The sequence below is a fragment of the Pinus tabuliformis genome, chromosome 9 (genome assembly GCF_031772625.1).
Source record: "Pinus tabuliformis cultivar Carrire ecotype Pingquan chromosome 9, CPIR1, whole genome shotgun sequence".
In the NCBI taxonomy this organism is placed as follows: domain Eukaryota; kingdom Viridiplantae; phylum Streptophyta; class Pinopsida; order Pinales; family Pinaceae; genus Pinus; species Pinus tabuliformis.
The window spans coordinates 872,741,502-872,765,170 of NC_142307.1; the positions used below are offsets into that span (position 1 = coordinate 872,741,502).

General features: G+C 37.2%; 1 protein-coding gene across 1 annotated transcript in view; it reads right to left on the reverse strand.

The window, feature by feature from the left end:
* Positions 1–2,022: 2,022 nt before the first annotated feature.
* LOC149151565 (uncharacterized) overlaps positions 2,023–23,669 on the reverse strand; it is a 42,654-nt gene continuing 21,007 nt past the window's right edge. The window contains exons 2-4 of the mRNA XM_089443200.1: positions 4,890–4,947; positions 4,733–4,815; positions 2,023–4,088 (exon numbers count right to left, since the gene is read on the reverse strand). Coding sequence (XP_089299326.1) covers positions 2,023–4,088; positions 4,733–4,815; positions 4,890–4,947 — 2,207 coding nt within the window. The remainder of the gene's footprint in view (positions 4,089–4,732; positions 4,816–4,889; positions 4,948–23,669) is intronic.

A 23,669-nucleotide genomic window follows, 5' to 3' on the forward strand; every position in this document is an offset into this window, starting at 1 on the left:
CTTGACACAGCTCCACAAAGAAAAAAATCCTAGCCCTTTGCGAGAAACCCATTATTCCCTCTCAAATAATTCAATTGGAATCCTTTTTAATCCAAATCATAATGTTTTTCAAGTTTATTCCCTCAACATCACAAAGCATTCATGACTTTATGATAATATTGGTCTATGCAAAGTGCCTAACTTCAAATATATATATTCTAAGAATTTTAACTTCCATTGATATGTATAATGCAAAGGGGTAGCCCTAAGAGTTAGCTCAATTGATCGAGTCCCCGTTGTTAAGTACCTCACCGATCGGGAGATCAGAGGGTTAATTCTCCTCAACGCCCTTGGGGTTAGGCCATGCTAGTCGGCCGAAGGGCTTTAAAATATTCCCTTCGGGGTTGATTTGCCCAGATTTTCCGTGGATGTAGTGGCCACCTGTGAACCACTTCTTGCAAAAGAAAATGCAAAGGGGTCTTATATATTCCATTTTATTTATTTAATTTAAGTTTTAATTATAATTAAATAAAAAATAATTATTTTATGTTTTGATTTTTATTACGTATATTTTTCACTTAATTTTATAGAAAATTGGATAGGGATTTGTTATAACCACAAGTTTGAGTTGTGAAATTTGCATAATCCAAGTGTTCTAAAAATATTTGAAAGAGACAAACCCATTTAATTTTTTTTTTTTGAATGCATAAATGGATTTTTCTCTTTCAAATACTTTTAGAACACTTGGATTATGCAAATTTCACAGCTAAAACTTGTGATTATAACAAATCCTATCCAATTTCCAATAAAAATGATTCAAAAATATACCTCATAAAAATCAAAACATAAAAAATTTAAAACAATTATTTTTTATTTAATTATAATTTAAAAAAATGTAATATCTAAAACCCATTCACATTATAGATATCAATGGAAGTTAAAGCTATTAGAATATATATCTTTGAAGTTAGGCACTTTGCATTACTTCAAAAGAGGATTACATAGACTAATATTATTTGTTGTTGGTCTTCCCAAAGGGAAACCAAAATAGTAGCATACGTTCAAAGTTTTGAAATTGCAAAGACTTTGTCTAACTAGAGCATCTTGTAAATAAAAATCTACATAAATAGGCTAGGTGTGCCAAACCTTTACATAATGTGACATGGTTAAAAAATCATTAGAACTATAAATAAAAAAAACCAGTGGTTATAACCTCCAAGAATTTTTGTTAATTGGTCACCATTCTCATCCAATATGATTTTGTTCCCTACAATTCACCTTCATTCTCCTCTAATATGTTGTCCTTGTTTTGATTGTCTTCCTCCAAACACAAATCATTATATAATATGAAAGAATCCATATCATAATGAACTGAATAAATAGGATGGTTATTAGTCCTTTCCTTGCCACTTACCATGTATTTCATCCAGGTTTCTCTATACAATCTCCTTGGCTTTCCAGAAACATGAATTGTGGCATATGATGTGTCCATCTGTAAATTACCCTTCAATTTTGCAGACCATGATCTTGATAAGAGCATCCCAAACTTTGGAGGAATATCAGCAACAACTATATCCTTCACTAGGATTTTTTATATAATTTGAGTGAGAGGAAACCAAATCCTTGATTAAGCCCAAACATTTCACCTTTTTTTCAGAAGAAAAAGCATAATAGATTATATTAAGTCAATATAAATATCATGATTGAGTACAAATGGGTGGCATGTGCAGCCCCTTCAAAAACAGCGTTGGTGTCATATAACACAGTTATAAGAGCCATAAGCAGATAAAGCAGATTAATATAGGCTGAGTAGAAAAAGATCAAAGCAAAAAACAAAAGTTCAAGAGTTCGATACTAGATCGAGAAGGACAGAACTCATGAAAACATATATCTGTCATCAGAATAGACATACAAAATCCAAACTTTGGGCCTATTTTCTTGAAATAGAGTCAAAAATTGAGCTGATACTGGACAAGATGGACTGATAGGGAACCTTGGAATCGCTGAAGATTTTATAATTCCGCCACTTCCAAGCACACCAGATCATAATAACAAGGATGGGACGCCTAGATTCGCTTTGACTACACCACCATTGAAAGGCTGCATGAACAGAAACAAAGACAATATGAGGAAAACCAAAAAGAATGGCAAGGTCATACCAGATTTCCTGTGAGGAGGTGCATTGAAAAACATGTGTAGATTGGTCTCCTCATCTGATTCGCACATCGAACACCTGCTAGGACCATGCCAGTTTCGCTTCCGCAAGTTATCCCATGACAGGTTCTTATTATTGAACACCAGCCATGCAAAAAAGATCATTCTAGGAGGACAACCCGATTTCCATAGAACCATCGGAAACTTTGAGCCTGAAGTCGGAGCCTTAGAGGAGATAATATCAGAATAAATGTCTTTAACACGGGCTGGCGCATCAGCATTTGAAATTGACCAGCACAGGTGATCACGTAGCCCTCCACGAAGAATCCCGCAGGCTTGCAGAGAAGCTTTGACCACATTCCATGTAGGATAGAGATCGACAGGCAAACCAATTTCATGAGCTTCCTTCCAAATAGGGATAGGGCCAGACCAATCAGAGATGAGTTTATCCCAGGAGAAAGCGCCGATTCTGTGAAGGAAAAACAAGACATTTTCTGGAAAGAGGAAATTACGATTGCAAGCAATAGGATCAAGACCAATTATGAGCCTGTTTCCAGAATGAATCCGCCATCTCAGATTTGACAAAAAGTATTTCTCAACTTTCCTGAAGCTAAGCCAAATGGCCGAACCATTTCTGGTTCCAATAGCGCCATTTCTATACCAGAATTCCAAGCATTTGCCTTTTAAATATTTTTGTTTTATGGTTTCGCTCCATGGACCGTCCCCAAAAATCCCTCTCCAGAGCGATTTACACAAAAGGGCCTTTCCAAAGATCCTCAAGTCCTTTAATCCCCATCCACCCAGACGCTTTGGCAATGAAATACTGTCCATTTTAGATAGGTGAAACTTCCTCTGTTCAGAACATCCTCCCCAAATAAAGTTTGCTGTAATCTTGGTCATCATTTGGATAATGCTTGCCGGAAGGAAGAAAAGATGAGCCCAATAGACCGCCATCTGCATTAATACAGCTTGAGAAAGAATAACCCTGCCAGCCAAGGAGAGGCTCCTATTTTCCCAAGCAGAATTTTTTTTATACAATCTCTCTATCAGCCATAGCCAATCGGATTTGGAGTAGCCTTTTGCTTTGAGATGAAAGCCCAAGTATTTGAGGCCCTGGTTGAGCGATTTGGATTCTATACCAAAAAGCTGAGAGATCCAGTTCACCATCTCCAGATTGACATCATTGTGATATAGCATAGATTTAGCTTTGTTAATGAAGAGCCCAGAGGCTTTTTGAAATCTGTCAAGGATGTCTTTAAAACACATCCACGAAGATCTGCAGAGCATTGCAAATAAGAGAACATCATCGACGAAGAGGTTGTGTGAGATAGAGATGTGCCTGCAGATCTTAATGGGACTGCATCTATCATCTGCAACTGCTTTGTTGATGTGAATGCTTAGGGAGTTCATGACCAAGATAAAAATGAGAGGCGAAAGGGGACATCCCTGACGCAAGCCTCTCTCAGCTTGAAAGAAATGAGAGGGAAATCCGTTGACAATGATCGCATAATTAACATTCTCAATACAAGCCATGATCCATCGGATGTTTTTTGACTTCAGGCCGATCTTTGCAAGCAGACATTCAATAAAACCCCAGTCCACACAGTCGAAAGCTTTCTGCAGATCAATTTTCATAATGGCCGCAGGAGTCTTTTGAGAAAACATGGAGAAGAGGCATTCCTGTGTATTAGCAACAACATCCAGAATGTTCCGACCTTTCAGAAAAGCATGTTGATCCTTAGATAAAAAGGAAGCCAGAGTCCCTTTAATTCTTTCAGCAATAATCTTCGTGATAATCTTGAAAGAAATATTGCATAGAGATATCGGCCTGTAATCATTGAACGTTTCTGGCTCCACTTTTTTCGGGATGAGAGCGATCAGAGTGGAAGAAGTAATATGATGAATATTGCCAGACATCCTCGACGACTCCAAAGGAAAAGAGATCTTTATATGGCCTTGTGATGTCCAAACCAAGCTTATCTATAATAACCTTTGGCATTAAAGTATGTGATGACCTGAGTCTAACATTACATTATGTAGAATCAAATTATGCACATTCAAACTAACATAGAAGGGTGGGACATCTCCATCTTGAGAATCTCCTTCAACTTTTGGAACAAAATGAAGTTCAGGATGATCATCATTCATGTTAATAGTGTATGAAACAACTCTTATATTTAGTGCTTTGAAAATTTGACTCTTGTATGTATCATTCTTGATTAGTTAATTAAATGGAACAGAGATTTTTATTTTAGATATTTCATTTTCTAATAATATTCGTGGAATAGCCATGAAAGTTAGTTTTCTTTTCTTTTAGATATTTTTTTTAATCAGGTTGCTTTTCGAAATAATTATACTACTGAGATTTGATGTAAGGACTAATTAATATGATTTATTTTTGAGTAAATTTCAATAATATGATCTTATTATCATTATAGATCATAAATGTAACATTTTCCTTACTAAAAAACAAAAACGAACTCTCAAGACATAGTTTTGTCTGAAATGGACCCCTAGACACAAATAAATATGGGTAATAAATACAGCACGAATACAGCTATTTGTGGGGTCTACATTGATTTTAAGTAATTGTCCGTACCTGTATCCTGGCGAAATCCGGTGGGAAGTGGAGGTTGTACCAACGAGAAGTAGCGAAAATCCGCCACTTCCGCATCCGAAAAACTGCCTTAGAAAATGAACATTCATAAACTGCAAACTAACCAAATAGACTGCCTTATAAATGAACTGAACTGTACCTGCCGAAAACGAGACGTAATGGAATGTATTCAGCGGCGGCTCGGCTCTTCTTGGAAGCTAATCCAATCAGATCTCATTTGAACTTTAACAAGTCAAAACCTAGATAAGCGAGTTACCCATCAAATGAATTTAACGCGTCGGTGAGTTAGTTTACCTCGAATAATTTTCCTCTTTAAATTATTATCATTATTATTTAAATTCTACAAATTCTGAATTACGTTATAGTTATTATTTAAATTTTTAAAATTCAAAATTACTTTATAATTATCATTTAAACCTACACATTCATACAATAAAATGATATATTAAACTATTAAAAAAATAAATAAATAAAAATATCTATACGTAAATAAAAAATATATAATTAAATATTTTTAAATTACAATCGAAATTTTAATTAGTTTTTTATTATTAATATCATTTTGGTATGTTAATAAAATTAACTTACTTAAAACTAAACGTTAAATATAACTAAACATTTTTAAATTACACTCAAAATTTTATTAAATTTTTTATTATTAATATAATTTAATAATTAATAATTTATTAATTTATTAATTTTACTTTTATAGGGTAATATATACTCTCTTTGATCTCCTAATTAAAATATTATATATGTAGTCTGGATCTGACTTGTCCTCACGATAATGCGTCCACAAATGCATTAGAATGTGATTTACGCTAAAAAAATCTTCTTAAAAACCCTGATATGGATCATATAAGCTTAAATTCAACAATATATATTCTCTTTGACCTAATTAAAATATTATCCAATATTTTAATATAATAATATTTAAATATAATTGTTGGATATTATCCATTTTTTAATAACAACTATACTAAACTTATTTTAATTATATATTTACAAATACTCAATTCTTATTATATTATTATTAAATTAATTTAACTAATTTGAATTCAATAAAACATAACAAAATAATAATAAATTTATTCAACTAATTTGTAACAACTAATTCATAACAGCTTTTTCCTAACAGAACCAGATGCATCTTCGTTATTTAAACTTTTTGACTGACTTATTTTTTCACCTTTGTCCTGATGATGAACCACATTAGACACTGAAAACTCATGATGTAATTAATCTGATTTTTTTTTTTTTTTTATCAAAATCATTTACAATGTTAAAAAATTAACCTACTCAAAACCACCACCCGTTATAAGAATAGAATATTAATTTTAATTTTTAAAAAATATCTAGATTTAATTTAATTAATAAAACTTTTGAAAAATGAAAAGAAAAGCAATACAAATGCTTAAAAAGCTAAAGCTATAATACATGTAATATAACATTAAATCCTGGCATGCTACAAAAGCAAATGAAAAAACAAATGTCACATTAATATTTGTGGAAATCGCTGCTAAAACAAATACAATGAAAAAACAATTGTCACATTAATATTTGTGAAATAGCTACTAAAACAAATGCTTATTATTACTTGCGGCAGCAAGGTAATAACGTATTAAAAAAAAAATTGGTATTGACATTAAATTTTAGTTGTCCAAAAATTTATGAAATTTTTCCAAAGTTTAACATTATAAATTAAAATTTATTTTTTTTAAACCACATTTAAATTCATTTCTTTCACCTCTTATTATGTAATGATGGCAGATGTACTTCACTATTAATTAATATTGTACAATTTAATGTACAACTTCCACTATAAAATGAGAGATGTACTCCATACTAAATATAAAATAAGATGTTAATTCATTCAAATATACACATAATGAATTCATTTAGTAAAGTCATTATCCCTATTGGATTACGCATTAAGTACAACACTACATACCAACTTTTCAGGTCTCGTCTTTCACAATCGTTAGGCTTGATGTGTATGTGCTTCATTCTCAGCCACATAAATATCTAAAAACTATATATTAACTAATTGACCTAGAGCAATCACCATGATTATTGTGGGCACCATGAAGGGCTTGATGTTGTAGGGAAGGCGACACTGCTGGCTGATGCAGATATATCGTCCTTGGTGAAGCCACCTGATGGTGTACAACTGTGGATGTGTTGTAGTCAGTAGGTCCAGCCGCTTCACGACCTCTACTGAAATGAGGTTTCTTTTGGCTCCCGATGTCAACAATGAACTACAACAAAGAACCCTTCACCCTTATCGGTGAGTGGAAGAGGCGTTCCCCCTACTTTGGATCTTCAGGCTCATTCTTTTGGATCTTACTGGTGGCCATGGCGGCACTAGGCTCCGAATTAATGATTTGCTTCCCTTTGTCATGTCCCTTGTCAGGTTCTAACTCAAAGTCTGAACATGCGTATGATTCAGAAGCCTTCAGCTCGGTCACTAGTGATTGCTTGGCCCGACACTCACTCATGTTGTGAGTGGAGCTCTTGCGGAACTCACACCATTTCCCCATGTACTTCTTTATCTTCAAGGTGTTGTTCTTTTCTTACGGCTTCGACAGGTTGTCCTGTGTCACCCCGCCTTAGCTTTGTCTTTTTCTCTGTGGCTTGGGGGCGACTTTCCCTTACTTTGGATTCGCAGATCCAAAGTCTTGCTTCCTCTATTTAAACGTATTCTTAATCTTGACAGTGTATTGGTACGTCATGTCGAGCGAGGAGATGTCCAAGAAATCCATCTCATCCTAGATGTACATGTGTAGGTAGTCACAGTACTTGAGTACCAAATGTCACTCAGAATCCTTGATACCCAATTTTGTGCGAAGGGTATGAAAAACATTTGTAAATTTCGGCACAACTTGGCCCCTTCCCCATCGCAGCGTGGTTCATTTTATGTATTTATCCTCATAGCTCCCGACAGGGTAGTACTACTCCTTGATTGCATCCCATAATGAATTCCAAGCGGGTGCGGCTGAAAATAGTGAGGGTGTACCTTTGTCCTTCTTCTCAAAATAGGTTTCCCACCAGTCCTTGATGTGGGGGGCAACTTTGAGAAATGCAAAAGTAATGTTTTTCTGACTGGAAAAATCATGAACAAAAAAATATACTTCTAGCAAATTTAACCATTTATCTACGGCGTTTGCATCTATCAAACATTCAAATATGGGGATGTCAAAGTTAACTTGTACCTTAAAGGGTGTGGCACTTCCAGAGTAGTTGTTGGAAGGAGACGTGTCGCCTTTGGGTAGTCACTAAAGAATCTGGGAAAATTTGTCCATCATCACATTCCTCTATCGCTCGAGGGCTTCTTCGAGAAAGATTTTCAAAGGATCTCCTTCTCCCTCATATTTCTTCTCTTTATCCACGAGAGTTTGTCGAGATTTGCAAGGTTGGTCTTGCAAAGGTTCGACTAGTTCGAGCCCTAACTCCTTATATCCCGACCTCATTGTGGACATGCAAAGAAAAATAGAGAAAGAGCAGACTGCTATGATACCATTGATCCGAACTTAAGTAGGAACGCAACAAATTCTAGATATAACCATAAATATGGAGATGCAACAAAAATAACACTTTGTTTCATTAATATCAAATACTGAAATATGCTTACAAACAGAATGGACATAAAACTAGCTTGAACGATGGTCTCTTATCTCTGAGAAGAGATGTGGTAGCTACATGCCTCTGAACTATGTTACAATGAGGCTCAAAGGCCAATTTATTATTGAGAAACAATGGAAAACCCTAAACATCCAAAAACCTAACCCTAGGAGATGAAGCGCCAAAACTATGGGCCTCGTTTGGGTAAATTGGTACATCAACTTCCTGGGGTTGTAACTTTGACATATGATCTCTATTTGACAGGGAATATACCTCGTTAAAAAAATCTATCCGAGGAATACAAATTTCACATGGCAAACATCAATAAAAGTCCCATTTCATCCCGGTTTTCCCAAAAAACATTGTTTAAGGCCTCAAAAAGGCTCTGGAAGTCGAGGACCCGAAAAAACTGCCAAAAATAGTAAATTGTGCTACAATTAAGGAAACTAAAAAATTAGAAGAGGCAGTGGTGGGGGTTCAAGTGGAATAGGCCGGTGGTCTCCAACATCCACCTGGATCATTCCTCCCCCCTTAGGAAGCAATGGTCCCCATTGCGTTGGGTGCCTCCATGAGATGGGGAAACTTCTACTAAACTTGGTCCCTGGTGAGCCTCTTGCCTTGGTGCAGGAGTGGGCTAGCTTTGACATCCCGATATAGTTGGATCTTCTGTTGGCGAGTGTTCTTGATATATGTGTCCATGGTCTAATCAGTTCTAGCATGTTCCATGCAGTATGGGTTTAACTCTGTTGGTGTGAATTGTTCTGCAATGTCGGATGTGTCTAGCAATGGTGGAAAATATGGTCGAAGGCGGTCTACATTGAAAACTGGGTGCAGACCAAGGAAAGGTGTAATGTTTAGCTCAAAGGAATTTTCCCCTACAGTCATGGTGATGGTGTATGGCCCATATTGCAGTGGATGAAGCTTGCGGTGGGGTCCAGTGAGGCGCTCCTTCTGAAAATGTAGCCTAACATTGTTACCCACCTGGAACTTGTGTGGCACCAAATGCTCATCATGACGTTCCTTGTACTTAGCATTGGATTTGTATAATATATCATGGACCTGCTGGCGGATGTGTTGACTGCGCTTAATGAAGTTGTTAGCCTTGTCGGCTTCAGACTAGAAGTGACTCAAATCTTTCTGAGTGGTTGCAAATGGTATGGCCACATCAATGGGACATAATGGTTGAAATCCTAGCCCTACCTGAAAGGGGTTGTGGCATGTTGAGCTATGGAGATCTCTATTGTAGCTTTGTTGGACATAGGGGAGGCTTTCATCCCATGTGTGTGGATGCTTCGAGTTGTACATGTGCATAATGTGTACAATCATCTTGTTGATGACCTCTGTTTGGCCATCAGTCTAGGGGTGGAAAGTCATGGACTAAGTAATTTTGATATCTAGCATCGACCAAAGACTTGACCAAAATGCACTTATGAATTCGTTGTCTCGATTTGACATAATGGATTGTGGGATCCCAAAGTGTACCCACACTTTCTCAAAGAAGAGATTAGGAGTGGCCTCTATTGTGATATTCTTCTTGCAGTCTGCCATAATGGCTAGGTTAGAGAATCTGTCGATGACCAAAAAATGTAGTCATTGTCGTGCTTAGCAGAAGAAAGACCTGACATCTAATCCATGGAGATGGATTCCCAACATCGATTAGGAGTAGGCAGAGGAGTAAATAGGCCTTGGTTCTTGATGGTTCGTTTGTAAATGACGCTGGCAGTGCAGGATGGAATGTACTTCCCAACATCATGGTGAAGGTTTGGCCAATAAAAATACTTTTTCAGTACTACCACTGTTTTCTCTACTCCGAAATGTCTAGCGATCCGCCTGTAGTGTGCCTCCCAAATCATCTTGGCATGCTCACTTGAAATAACATAGGTGTGTCCCAGGTGGCATAACAGTGCATCCTGGAGGTGAAAATTTGGAACTTTCTTACCTTCCATGAGTGTCTGGTATGTGATCCTGAATTCTGGATTGCATTTGTAAATTTGCAGACACCCTGAAGTCTCCTGCCCATAGGAGTCGAGCACAGTGATCAGTGCCATGACTAGTGGTCGACTGAGCCAATATGAAACATTATTGGTGTTTTCCTTCTTGTACTTAATGTTCAAATGGAATTTTTGTAGGTATGTGGACCATTTTTGATGGCGATCGTTCGACAACTTTCCCTGTGTTTGTATGAATTGTAGTGGTTGGTGATCTGTGTGGATGATCATTTACTTCCCCAAAATGTAATTCTTCCATTGACGACAGGCATGCACAATGGAGTAAATTTCTTGTCATAGGTGGGATACTTTCAGAATGTGTCTGAAAGTGTCTCACTATGGTAAGCCATTGGATGCCCCTACTGAGTAAAAACTGCACCAATAGCATAGTCAGAGGAATTTGTCTCAATCTAAAATGGTTGTTACAGGTCTGGTAATGTGAGCACTGGTGCAGATCAGAGGTGATGCTTCAACTAGGAAAATGCCTTCTGTTGGGTTTCATACCATAAGAATTTTGTTTTTGCTTCACCATTAGTGACTTTACTTATAGGCCAAGTTATATGAGAGAACCCTAATATGAACCTGCGGTAGAAATTGGCAAAGCCCAGAAAGTTGCGGAGTTCTATAAGAGTGGTTGGGACTGGCCAACTCTGAATGAATTGTATCTTGGTTGGGTTCACATGCACACCCTGCTGATCAATGATGTACCCCAGATATTGAACCTAGGTCATGCCAAAAGTTCATTTTTCTAAATTGGCATACAACTTGTGTTGTCACAAGATTTGGAGGACTTGTTGAATATGGTGGAGGTGCTCTTCCAAACTATGGTTGAAGATCAATATGTCATCTAAATACACCACCACGAATGTATTAGTGAACGGTCGCAAGATGTCGTCCATCAATCTCATGAAGGTCGTGGGGGCATTTGTCAACCTGAAAGGCATTACCAACCATTCGAAAAGGACCTTCTTATATTTTGAAGGCAGTCTTCCACACATCAGAGGGTTCGATAAGCACCTGATGATAACCAGACTTCAAAATGACCTTGCTGAAATATTTGGCCCCCTTAAGCTGGTCCAGAAGGTCATCAATCCATGGGATTGGGTACCTATTTCATACAGTGATCTTGTTCAACGCCTGAGAGTCAATACAGAGTCTCCAAGTCCTATCCTTCTTTTGTACCAATACAATCTAGCTCCTACAGGGTGATGAGATTAACTTGATGTGCCCTTTTTGCAACAACTCTTGAATCTACCTTTTCATCTCATCGTTCTCCAGAACAGAATGTTGATATATCAGTCTATTGGGTAGTGGCACGCTTGGGGTTAGATTGATGGAGTGCTTGACCTGATAGTGCAGGGGCACCCCCATAGGTGAGGAGAAAATTTCCCTATACTCCACAACCTTGTCCATATTTTGTTGTTGTGTGGAAGAGCCCAGTCTGGAAGTCGTGGCCACTATCTTCTTCTTTCCCTGAGGGAGAATCATAAGGAAAACAAATTTCCTGGTTTGTGTAATGATCTTACTGCATTGCTTTGTAGTGATTAAATAGATGACAGTAGGCGGTGATACCTCTAGTATCATGTACAACTTATTGCCCAAAGTAACAATCACAGAGTGATGTCTAGACTCATATACAGCACGACGCTTCCACATGTATGGTTGTCCTAATAATATATCAAAAACTTCAAGAGGGGCAACATCACATAGTTCCTCATCCTTGAAGGGCTTGATGTTGTAGGGAAGGTGGAAATGTTGGCTGACACATATATCTCATCCTTGGTGAAGCCACCTGATGGTGTACAGCTACGGATGTGTTGTAGTTGGTAGGCCCAGCTGCTTCATGACCTCTACTAAAATGAGGTTCTTTTGCTTCCCACTATCGATAATGAACTGCAACGGAGAACCCTTCACCTACATCTATGAGTGGAAGAGGCATTCCCCCTCCTCTGTATCTTCATGCTCATTCTTCTGGATCTTGGTGGTGGCCATAGTGGCATTGGGCTTTTCATCAATGATTTGCTTCCCTTTATCATTCCCCTTGTCAGGTTTTTGACTTAAAGTCAGAACATGCGTCTAATCCGAAAGCCTTCATCTTGTCCACCAGTGACTTCTTGGCCCAACACTCACTCGTGTTGTGAGTGGAGCTCTTATGGAACTCACACCATTTCGAGCCCTAACTCCTTATATCTCGACCTCGTTGGGGACATGCAAAAAAAAACAGAGAAAGAGAAGAATATTCTGATACCGTTGAACCGAACTTAAACAAGAACACAACAGATTCCATATATAACCATAAATATAGAGATACAACAAAAATAACACTCCATTTCATTAATATCAAATACTGAAATATGCTTACAAACAGAATGGACATAAAACTAGCTCAGGTGATGGTATCTTATCTCTGAGAAGAGATGTGGCGGCTACATGGCTCTGAACTATGTTACAATGAGTCTTGAAGGCTTATTTATTATTGAGAAAAAAGGGAAAACCCTAAACATCCAAAAACTAAGGGCCCCATTTGGGTAAATTGGTACATCAACTTCCCGAGGTCGTAACTTTGGCATACGATATCTGTTTGACGCGCACAATACCTCGTTAGAAATATCTATATGAGGAATACAACTTTTGCATGGAAAACAATAGTTGATAGCTCATGTTTTCCCCAATTTTTCCAAAAAAATGTCGTTTAGGGCCTAAAAATGGCTCCAGAAGTTCAGGACCCCAAAAACTGTCAAAATTAGTAAATTGTGCTAGAATTAAGGAAACTGAAAAATAGAAAGAAATAGTGATGGGGGTCCAAGTGGAATAGGTTAGTGGCCACCAACATCCACTTGGATCACCACACCCACAAAAAGGATGAAGTCGAGCATGGTTTCACTAAGCCCCCTATCAAGGAAATCTTTCTTGGCAGCAATTGTTTGTCGATCATTTTATAAGATATTGTTTTCCCTTAAAGGCCTCTGTTTATGTCACTCTTCGAGCAACTTATTTGGATTTTGTAGGTAAATGTTGTTTCTCCCTTGCCTGTTTCTCCTTCTTTCGAACTTTCCACATAGAAAGCACATATGCATATCTAATCAAATGAATTTTTACCAACTTTAATTTGTAGAAATGTCTTTTAAATTAAATTTTGAACGACTAAATAGAATTTTAGACAATGCTTTATCTTAATTTATTATATTTTTATTGATATGAATGACGCGAGAATCTATAGAATTTTGAATAATAAAATTGCTCTCAATGTTATAATTTTCGAAGAGATTTTCATATATGGCTTTTCTTTTGATTTACAAATTTACATGTTGCTTCATATAAACCACTTTACGAATATAGATACTTCATATAAACTGATATCCATTTCATCATCATTTTCCATTGCTTCATTATTTATGTGAGATCCGTAATAACTAAAGTAAAATGATATTGAAAGTTCTCAATAGTGTTGTAGGCAAAAAATCTCTAGCTTGGAATGGAGAAAGGATTTATATATCCAGAGATGAAGTGGGAGCTGCCTTTTTCAAAAAGAAAAAATGAACTCTCTTTTCATTAAAAAGATAATTTTCATTTACTTATGTTTTCTTCACATACGTCCATCCCACAAAAACACATTCTCAAAAAAAAAAAAAAATGTAATAACACGATCCATCTATATCACCTAACAGACATAAATACCACTGATATAATCAAATCTCAAACTAAGAATGATCCCTAGCATATACCAAAAATGGAAATGAATTAAACTAATCTATGCAATCAGGTCTACCCCAATACAACACAAAATGGACAATTATATCAGGAGAGACAACATTTAGATTTCAATATACCCATCCCTTTGAAATGTGTCACCAAAAAGAAACATTGCAACATCTCTTGCCTAACACTTGGCTGCATCTTTATTTTGAAAATATATCAACCTCTATATTATGGTCTTGGAATATGTGTGTGACATAAATCCTTTAGAATGACATGATCAATGACCTGATCCCATGCATCCAATGTGAAAGAGTTGGAACCTATAAAGAAAATATTTGATTTTCCCACTCAATGATCACCTTGGAATCTCTAAATACATCTATTTCGACAACGTCCAACCACTTGGCACAATAGAGGATACCCCACAGCTCAAGTAACTCCACTCTCATATTAGTACCACAATCATTGCACCATTTAAACTTATAGAAATATCCAGGCCTCATGAAAATTAGCATTCGACTGCCACATCACTCTGATGATAATACCCCATCCAAAAAAAAATTGGGAATCTGTTCCAAATATCCTTCAAACTAAAGCGTATTTTTTATATATTTTTTGTGACAAGGCCATTCTCCATAAAACAAGTAGAGCTCTTAATGCTGGTATCCCTCACAAAGAAAAAAATCCTAGCACTTTGCGAGAAACCCATTATTCCCTCTCAAATAATTGAATTGGAATCCTTTTTAATCCAAATCATAATGTTTTTCAAGTTTATGCCCTCTAACATCACAAAGCATTCATGACTTTATGATAATATTGGTCTATGCAAAGTGCTTAACTTCAAATATATATATTCTAAGAATTTTAACTTCCATTGATATGTATAATGCAAAGGGGTAGCCCTAAGGGTTAGCTCAACTGTTCGAGTCCCCATTGTTAAGTACCTCGCCGATCGGGAGGTCAGAGGGTCAATTCTCCTCAACGCCCTTGGGGTTAGGCCATGCTAGTCGGTCGAAGGGCTTTAAAAGATTCCCTTTGGGGTTGATCTGCGCAGATTTTCCGTGGATGTAGCAGCCACCTGTTGTAGAAATTTACAGGGTAAGTTCCTCAGAAAGAACACCAAAAGGACACCGCTCACAACCAGATCACAGATCAATACAGCAGTATTTTTGACGTGGTTAAAACCCTCAAAGAGGGAAACAGTCCACGGCCTGCGCCAACGTGGCTACTACAGGCAATTTATTAATCAAAGAATGAAAATTTACATAAGCTTCTCTCATGCACGGATTACCCGAACAATGACCCTCCATGCGCTTTAAATAGAACTCATGGACCAATCGGGTGTCAAGCCACGGATCAAGTGTCGGTAATACCGAGGAGAGAGTGAACCGTCGGATCACTACATATCGTGACCGTCGGATTGTAAGTTACAAAATGTACAACGGTAAAGAAACACACTTTACCTAACTCTATACCTAACTCTATACTAGACCAAGTTGAACTTAACTATTTCCTATGTGTCGGAATATCCTAACATCCCCCCTTAAGAACAACTTGGGATAGGATTGAAGGATTTACAAATATGACACAATAGGAGAAGGAAGGAGGCACTAGAGCCTATCCCCCCTTAGTGACAACTTCCTGAACTCCAAGCATATATCGAAGTTTAGTGAACTTCGCCTCTTTGACAGCCTTTGTGAAGATGTCTGCAACCTGATCATCTGTTGAACAATATTGCACTTCAAGAACATGGTCATGAATGAGCTTTCTGATGAAGTGCATGTGTAGTTCAATGTGTTTGTTGCGCTGATGCTGGACTGGATCTTTGCATAGCTGAATGGCACTTTGATTATCACACCAAAGTGTGGTTGGATGCTGCTGCTCAAAGCCAAACTCTGATAGGATCTGACGAAGCCACAAGGCTTCCTTACTAGCTTCCACGGTACCACGATACTCTGCTTCTGCTGACGAAAGAGAAATGGCAGCCTGTTTCTTACAAGCCCATGTAATAGGTCCTGAACCAAGAGTGAAGACATAACCAACAGTAGACTTCCGATCATCAGGGTCACCAGCCCAATCAGAATCAGTGAAACCAACTAATAGAGGAGCTGCTTTGGCACTGTAATGAATCCCAAACTGTACTGTACCTCGAACATAACGAAGTATTCTTTTAGCTGCTTTCCAATGACTTTCACAGGGGTTTTGCATAAAACGAGCAACAAGGCCAACAACGAAGGAAAGGTCAGGACGAGTATGGGTTAAATACAAGAGTTTTCCTACAAGTTGACGGTATAAGGTAGCATCAACTTCAGGAGAAGTACAAGAGACTGAAAGTTTGACTCCAGACTGAAAGGGAGAAGGGGCTGGCTTACAGTCTTCCATGTGAAAATGACGAAGAATATCACAAGCATACTTGGACTGGGAAAGGGAAATACCCTCCTTGGATTGCAAGACTTGAAGACCGAGAAAATAGTGTAAGTGTCCTAAGTCTGTCATTTCAAATTTCTTTTTAAGGCTGGACTTCACATGGTTTATAAGGTTGGGATCACTACCAGTAAGAATAAGATCATCAACATAAAGAACAAGGATGATAAGAGAGTTGCCCACTTTCTTGGTGTAGACAGTATTTAACACCTAGAAAAGCCAGATTCTAAAAGAAAGCTATCCATTTTGGCATACCAAGCCCGAGGAGCTTGCTTGAGACCATAAAGGGATTTCTTAAGTCGACATACAAGGCTGGAGTCTGTTTGGATGAAGCCAATGGGTTGTTCCATATAGATTTCTTCATGCAAGTCCTCATGCAAGAAGGCAGATTTAACATCCATCTGATGGACTTCCCATTTTAAAGAGGCAGCAAGGGAAAGAACAAGGCGGATAGAGTTCATTTTGGCAACAGGGGAGAAGGTTTCAGTGTAGTCAATGCCTTCAACCTGTGAAAAGCCCTTAGCAACAAGACGAGCTTTATGTTTATCAACTTTCCCATCTGGTCCATACTTGGTTCTGTAAACCCATTTACATCTAACAAGTTTGCGTCCCTTTGGTAGAGGAACAAGATCCCATGTATCATTCGCCAACAATGAATGATATTCTTCATTCATAGCTGCTTCCCAATGTGGATGGCCTGAAGCTTCTGCAAAAGTGTCAGGATCATGATTTACTGGAGCTTGAGCCAGTAAAGAAGAGGCTCTTTCAAACTGAGAACGTGTACGTCGCTGATCTGTAGGATCACTGGCAAGATCACCTGCTGCATCCCGAGTAGCACGGACCCATCTTGGAAGTTGAGGATCCTGAGCAGGTGGGGGAGGATTTTCATCCTCACTTTCATCATCTGAAGAAGAAATGTTTTCAAAAGTAGAAGAGATAGGAAGAGGTGGCACATCCGCCGGACTAGGCTCGCAGGCCGATTTATTTTCATCAAATTTTACATCTCTTCTAATGATAACATTTTTGGACTTAAATGGAATAAGTCTATAACCTTTTACATCTTCAGAATATCCAACAAAAGTACATTTCTCACTCTTAGGTTCTAAAGCTTTATGCTTTTCATCTGGAATATGGGCCCATGCTTCACTTCCAAAAACACGAAAGTGACTTACATCTGGTTTAATGGAACTCCAAGCTTCTTCTGGAGTGATATTCTTTAGAACCTTAGTAGGAGTGCGATTGATTATATAATTTGCACAATTAATTGCTTCGGGCCAAAAACTAAGACTGAGTCCTTTAGATTGCAGCATACAATTAGCCATTTCCTTTAAGGTGCGATTTTTCCTTTCAGCTACACCATTTTGTTGTGGAGTGTATGGAACAGTATGTTGCATTTGAATTCCATTTTCGGTGCAAAAGTTGATGAATGTGTTTTTAACATATTCTCCACCATTATCAGTTCTTAGCTTAAGAATTTGATGTCCAGATTGTTTTTCAACAAAGGCTTTGAAGGCCAAAAATGTGTTAAATACTTCGCTCTTGAGTTTTAAGAAGTATACCCAAGTGCGTCTGGAGAAATCATCAATGAAAGTTAAGAAATACTTGCAGCCAGAGAATGAAGCAACAGGAAGTGGACCACATAAATCACTGTGCACAAGCTGTAAAGGGGCTGAGGCGTGCCAAGAGGCACGTTTTTCAAAACTGTCCCGATGATGTTTTCCGAGTACACATCCGGAACAAACACCATCTCTGCAAGATACCAAAGGAAGACCTGTCACCATATTTTCTTTACATAGATGTTGAAGGGAGCGATAGTTTAAGTGACCAAATCGCTCATGCCAAAGTTTGCTCACTTCATCATTATGAGCAACAAATACTGAGGGAAGATTTGATGACCCAAAGTTGTGAAACTTATACAACCTTGTGGAATCATCAGCAATACCAGTAGCTAGAATCTGTTTAGGATCTCTTAGATCCTTGATTACAACATCATGAGGTGAAAATTCAACAATTTTACCTTCACCTGAATGAGTTATCTGATATACAGATAGAAGGTTGCAGGATAAGGTTGGAACACATAGTACATCATTAAACTGACCATTGTCTAGATGAACAGTTCCAGTCCCTACAACATTAAGAGATCTATCATCACCAACATATATATTTTTGGTGTTACAATCATTTAAAGAAGAAAACATGGCTTTGTTTTTGGCCATGTGATAAGAGGCTCCAGAATCAATGAGCCACTCATGAGAATGAGAAGAAGAAGATACATTTAATGCATAACCAGACTGAGATGATTGACAACGACATGCAGAAAGTGCCATTCCTAAAGATGAAGTTGAAGTTGAAGTTGAAGAATGCTCCACATGGATGTTATGTTTCTTCATTGCGGCTTCCAAGGCTTCCATCTTCTTAAAGCATTTAGATTCTAAGTGGCCATCTCGATTACAAAAGTTACAATGTCTATCAGTCTTCTTCCATTTGTTTTTATTGGTCCTATCATTTTGCTGAAATGATCTTCCATTTTGAGGCTGAGTTTGCTTAGGACCCTTGTTTGGTTTAGGACCATTCTTTTTAGGATATGACTTCTTAGGATTCTTTGAATTTGGTTGCTGCTGGGCGGCTAACGCTTTCTTGGAAGAGTTTCCAAGATTAAGAAGACCAAGGTGTAAGAGTTTTTCTTGTTCTCTTATTAAAGAATCACAAAAAGAGTCAAATGAAGGGGCCTTGTAGTCTTTTCCTTGACAAATGAAAGCTTCCCTTGTAGAATGGAAGGTGGAAACAAATACAGAGTAGGCTGGTCCCAACTTAGTAAGGATGGAATAAATAAGGTTACTATCTTCTTTCTTAACCTTAACACCTTCCAAGAGATATCTAAGGGTCTTGAATTTGGACAAGAAATCTTCAATGCAAGAAAAATTATTAGGATCCAATGTAAGCAACTCATTTTCAAGTTGATGGGCTCTAATTTCATTTTTAATCCCAAAAACTTTAGTGATTTGTTCCAATGCTTCATGAGGAGTCTCAAGTTCTGCAATATGGAATCTAAGATCAGGAGAAATAGACATCCCTATCAAACCACGTGCTTGATCTTGTCTATTTTCCCATTTTGCAGCCTTGTCTTCATCTTTTGGTTTCTTCTCTTGGCCTGTGGCTATTCTGTAGAGACCTTTACTTCTAAGTAAATCTTCCATGTAGGCTATCCATTGGAAGTAGTTAGTGCTGTCAAGAATGACTTGGCATGGACTTTCCATTTTTTTTTTTTAAAACTGAAGCTGAAGATGCTGAAAGAAAGTGTTCCAATGGATAGATCTCGAAAAATTAGGCTGTTTTAAAAAAAACGGCTCTGAAAAAGGCTTCCGAATGAAGAAGTTATGGCTTTTTGAAAAAAATTTGTTGAAGTTGCCGGCAAAGTGCGCGAATGTGCGGGAATGAAAAAAAACGCCCCCACAAAATGAAGATTTGAACCCAAGACTCTACTCTCTTAAAATAGCTTTGAACCAATTGTTCTATACAAAAAATTTGAGAGAGAGAGAGAGAGAGAGAGAGGGGGGGGGGGGGCCTTGGTTTGCATGCTTGCCTTGAGAAAGATCTTCTTCCCTACAAAACACAAAACATAAAACCCAACACGGACATGCAAAGAAAACGAACCTTATGCCTCGAAGTTAGCTTTAGCCAAAAAACTAGATATTTAAAAAAATGAACCTTGCGGCTCAAAGTTAGCTTTAGCCGAAAAACTAAATATTTTTCTCAATGTTTCTGATTTTCCGAGATCACATTAAGGTGCAGGGAAAAGAGCATACGCATGAGAAAAATCCTTCCTTTCTGTTTCTGATTTGCCCAGATCGCACAGAGTCGCAGGGAAAAGAGCATACACAGAAATGAAAGGTATAGATCCGGTTAAAAAAAGCTAAATAAACCGAAACCGAAATAAGCAGAGAGAAAATAACAGTAAACTGCAAATAAAGACTGTATACCTCCAGATCTTAAAAATGACGCAGATAGGGCTACCGGAAACCTTTTCGCGTGAAACGAAAGGGGTTCCTCACTGGAACAGATGCTCCGAACACAACAGAGCAGTCCTCTCGGCCCGAAAGCAGTCAAAAACAGTAGATCTAGGAAACGACAGCCGCATGCAGTTCTACCGGCTTCAGATTTGGACCACCAACGGACGCGGCCCTCAAATAGCCCTGATACCATGTAGAAATTTACAGGGTAAGTTCCTCAGAAAGAACACCAAAAGGACACCGCTCACAACCAGATCACAGATCAATACACCAGTATTTTTGACGTGGTTAAAACCCTCAAAGAGGGAAACAGTCCACGGCCTGCGCCAACGTGGCTACTACAGGCAATTTATTAATCAAAGAATGAAAATTTACATAAGCTTCTCTCATGCACGGATTACCCGAACAATGACCCTCCATGCGCTTTAAATAGAACTCATGGACCAATCGGGTGTCAAGCCACGGATCAAGTGTCGGTAATACCGAGGAGAGAGTGAACCATCGGATCACTACATATCGTGACCGTCGGATTGTAAGTTACAAAATGTACAACGGTAAAGAAACACACTTTACCTAACTCTATACCTAACTCTATACTAGACCAAGCTGAACTTAACTATTTCCTATGTGTCAGAATATCCTAACACCTGTGAACCACTTCTTGCAAAAGAAAATGCAAAGGGGTTTTAGATATTCCATTTTATTTATTTAATTTAAGTTTTAATTATAATTAAATAAAAAATAATTATTTTATGTTTTTTATGTTTTGATTTTTATTAGGTATATTTTTCACTTAATTTTATAGGAAATTGGATAGGGATTTGTTATAACCACAAGTTTGAGTTGTGAAATTTGCATAATCCAAGTGTTCTAAAAATATTTGAAAGAGACAAATCCATTTAATTTTTTTTTTTTGAATGGATAAATGGATTTTGCTCTTTCAAATACTTTTAGAACACTTGGATTATGCAAATTTCACAGTGAAAACTTGTGATTATAACAAATCCTATCCAATTTCCAATAAAAATGATTGAAAAATATACCTAATAAAAATCAAAACATAAAAAATTTAAAACAATTATTTTTTTATTTAATTATAATTAAAAATAAAAAAATATATAATATCTAAAACCCATTCACATTATAGATAACAATGGAAGTTAAAATTATTAGAATATATATCTTTGAAGTTAGGCACTTTGCATTACTTGAAAAGAGGATTACATAGACTAATATTATTTGTTGTTGGTCTTCCCGAAGGGAAACCAGAATAGTAGCATACGTTCAAAGTTTTGAAATTGCAAAGACTTTGTCTAACTAGAGCATCTTGTAAATAAAAATCTACATAAATAGGCTAGGTGTGCCAAACCTTTACATAATGCGACATGGTTAAAAAATCATTAGAACTATAAATAAAAAAACCAGTGGTCATAACCTCCAAGAATTTGTGTTAATTGGTCACCATTCTCATCCAATATTATTTTGTTCCCTACAATTCACCTTCATTCTCCTCTAATATGTTGTCCTTGTTTTGATTGTCTTCCTCCAAACACAAATCATTATATAATATGAAAGAATCCATATCAGAATGAACTGAATAAATAGGATGGTTATTAGTCCTTTCCTTGCCACTTACCATGTATTTCATCCAGGTTTCTCTATACAATCCCCTTGGCTTTCCAGAAACATGAATTGTGGCATATGATGTGTCCATCTGTAAATTACCCTTCAATTTTGCAGACCATGTTCTTGATAAGAGCATCCCAAACTTTGGAGGAATATCAGCAACAACTATATCCTTCACTAAGATTTTTTATATAATTTGAGTGAGAGAGGAAACCAAATCCTTGATTAAACCTAAACATTTCACCTTACCTGAATCAAAGGAAAAGAGATCTTTATATGGCCTTGTGATGTCCAAACCAAGCTTATCCATAATAACCTTTGGCATTAAAGTATGTGATGACCTGAGTCTAACATTGCATTATGTAGAATCAAAACATGCACATTCAAACTAACATAGAAGGGTGGGACATCTCCATCTTGAGAATCTCCTTCAACTTTTGGAACAAAATGAAGTTCAGGATGATCATCATTCAAGTTAATAGTGTATGAAACAACTCTTATATTTAGTGCTTTGACAATTTGACTCGTGTATGTATCATTCTTGATCAGTTAATTAAATGGAACATAAATTTTTATTTTAGATATTTCATTTTCTAAAGTGAGAGAAGATTGACCTTTCTCTACCTCTTTGATGGTAGTGTCTCTCTTTTCAGGAATATCTTGTGGAGGAACAACTTTTTTATTGCTAGAAGTAGGTGCATCAGCTTGGCCTTTCTTTGGAGGATTTAGTAGAACCTTTTTGTTTCTCAAGTTATACTATCTGTGTACCTCCATGATTTCATTTTGGTACCTCTACTTGTAATCTTCTGATTCCATATGCATGATATCTTCTTGTGGCTCAAAAAAAAAGTCTTGTTCTTCTTTTGTCAAAAATACATTGTCCTCTTCTTCACCAAAATAATGAATCTGGTCCTAATATTTTGTTTTCTCTTCATCGTCTACAAAATTCTCTTGGAAAGGAGGTCTGATTTGTTTCTAATCTCCTTGATTTCTTTGTTTTCTTTGCTTGATTTGAACTTGAGGCCTCTGAAAATTTGGATTTCTTACTGGAGGAGGGGCATGTTGATCTATACCAACAACTTTTTTCTCTAAGGTCAATCTCTCCACCAACTTCTCCATTGTTTTCACCATGACATCCAACTTTCTATCTGATGAAGATGAAGCCTCCTCTTTAACTCCTCTTTTCTCAACTTTCATTTTGGCCTTTTTATTCAACAAATTAGCTTCCACTGCAACAACATTTTTATGCATATCCTACAAATTGGCTAGGTTCCTTTCTCTAAGTTGATAGGAAAGATCGACATCAAAACAATGTGGATAATGAAGTAAGGCTAACCCTGGAGAGGTTTTATTTTAGTCAGTATTGAATTATATACTTTATTAAATCTTGCTGAAAAATCTTGCACTGATTCTCCTGGAGCTCTCTTCAAATTATCATACTCAGCCAAAATCTACAGAGGGCTCTTCTCGACTTCCCATTTGGCAAGGAAACTTTGTTCAAACTGCTGGAAATTGGAAATACTTGCAGCTGACAGACTTCTAAACCATTTC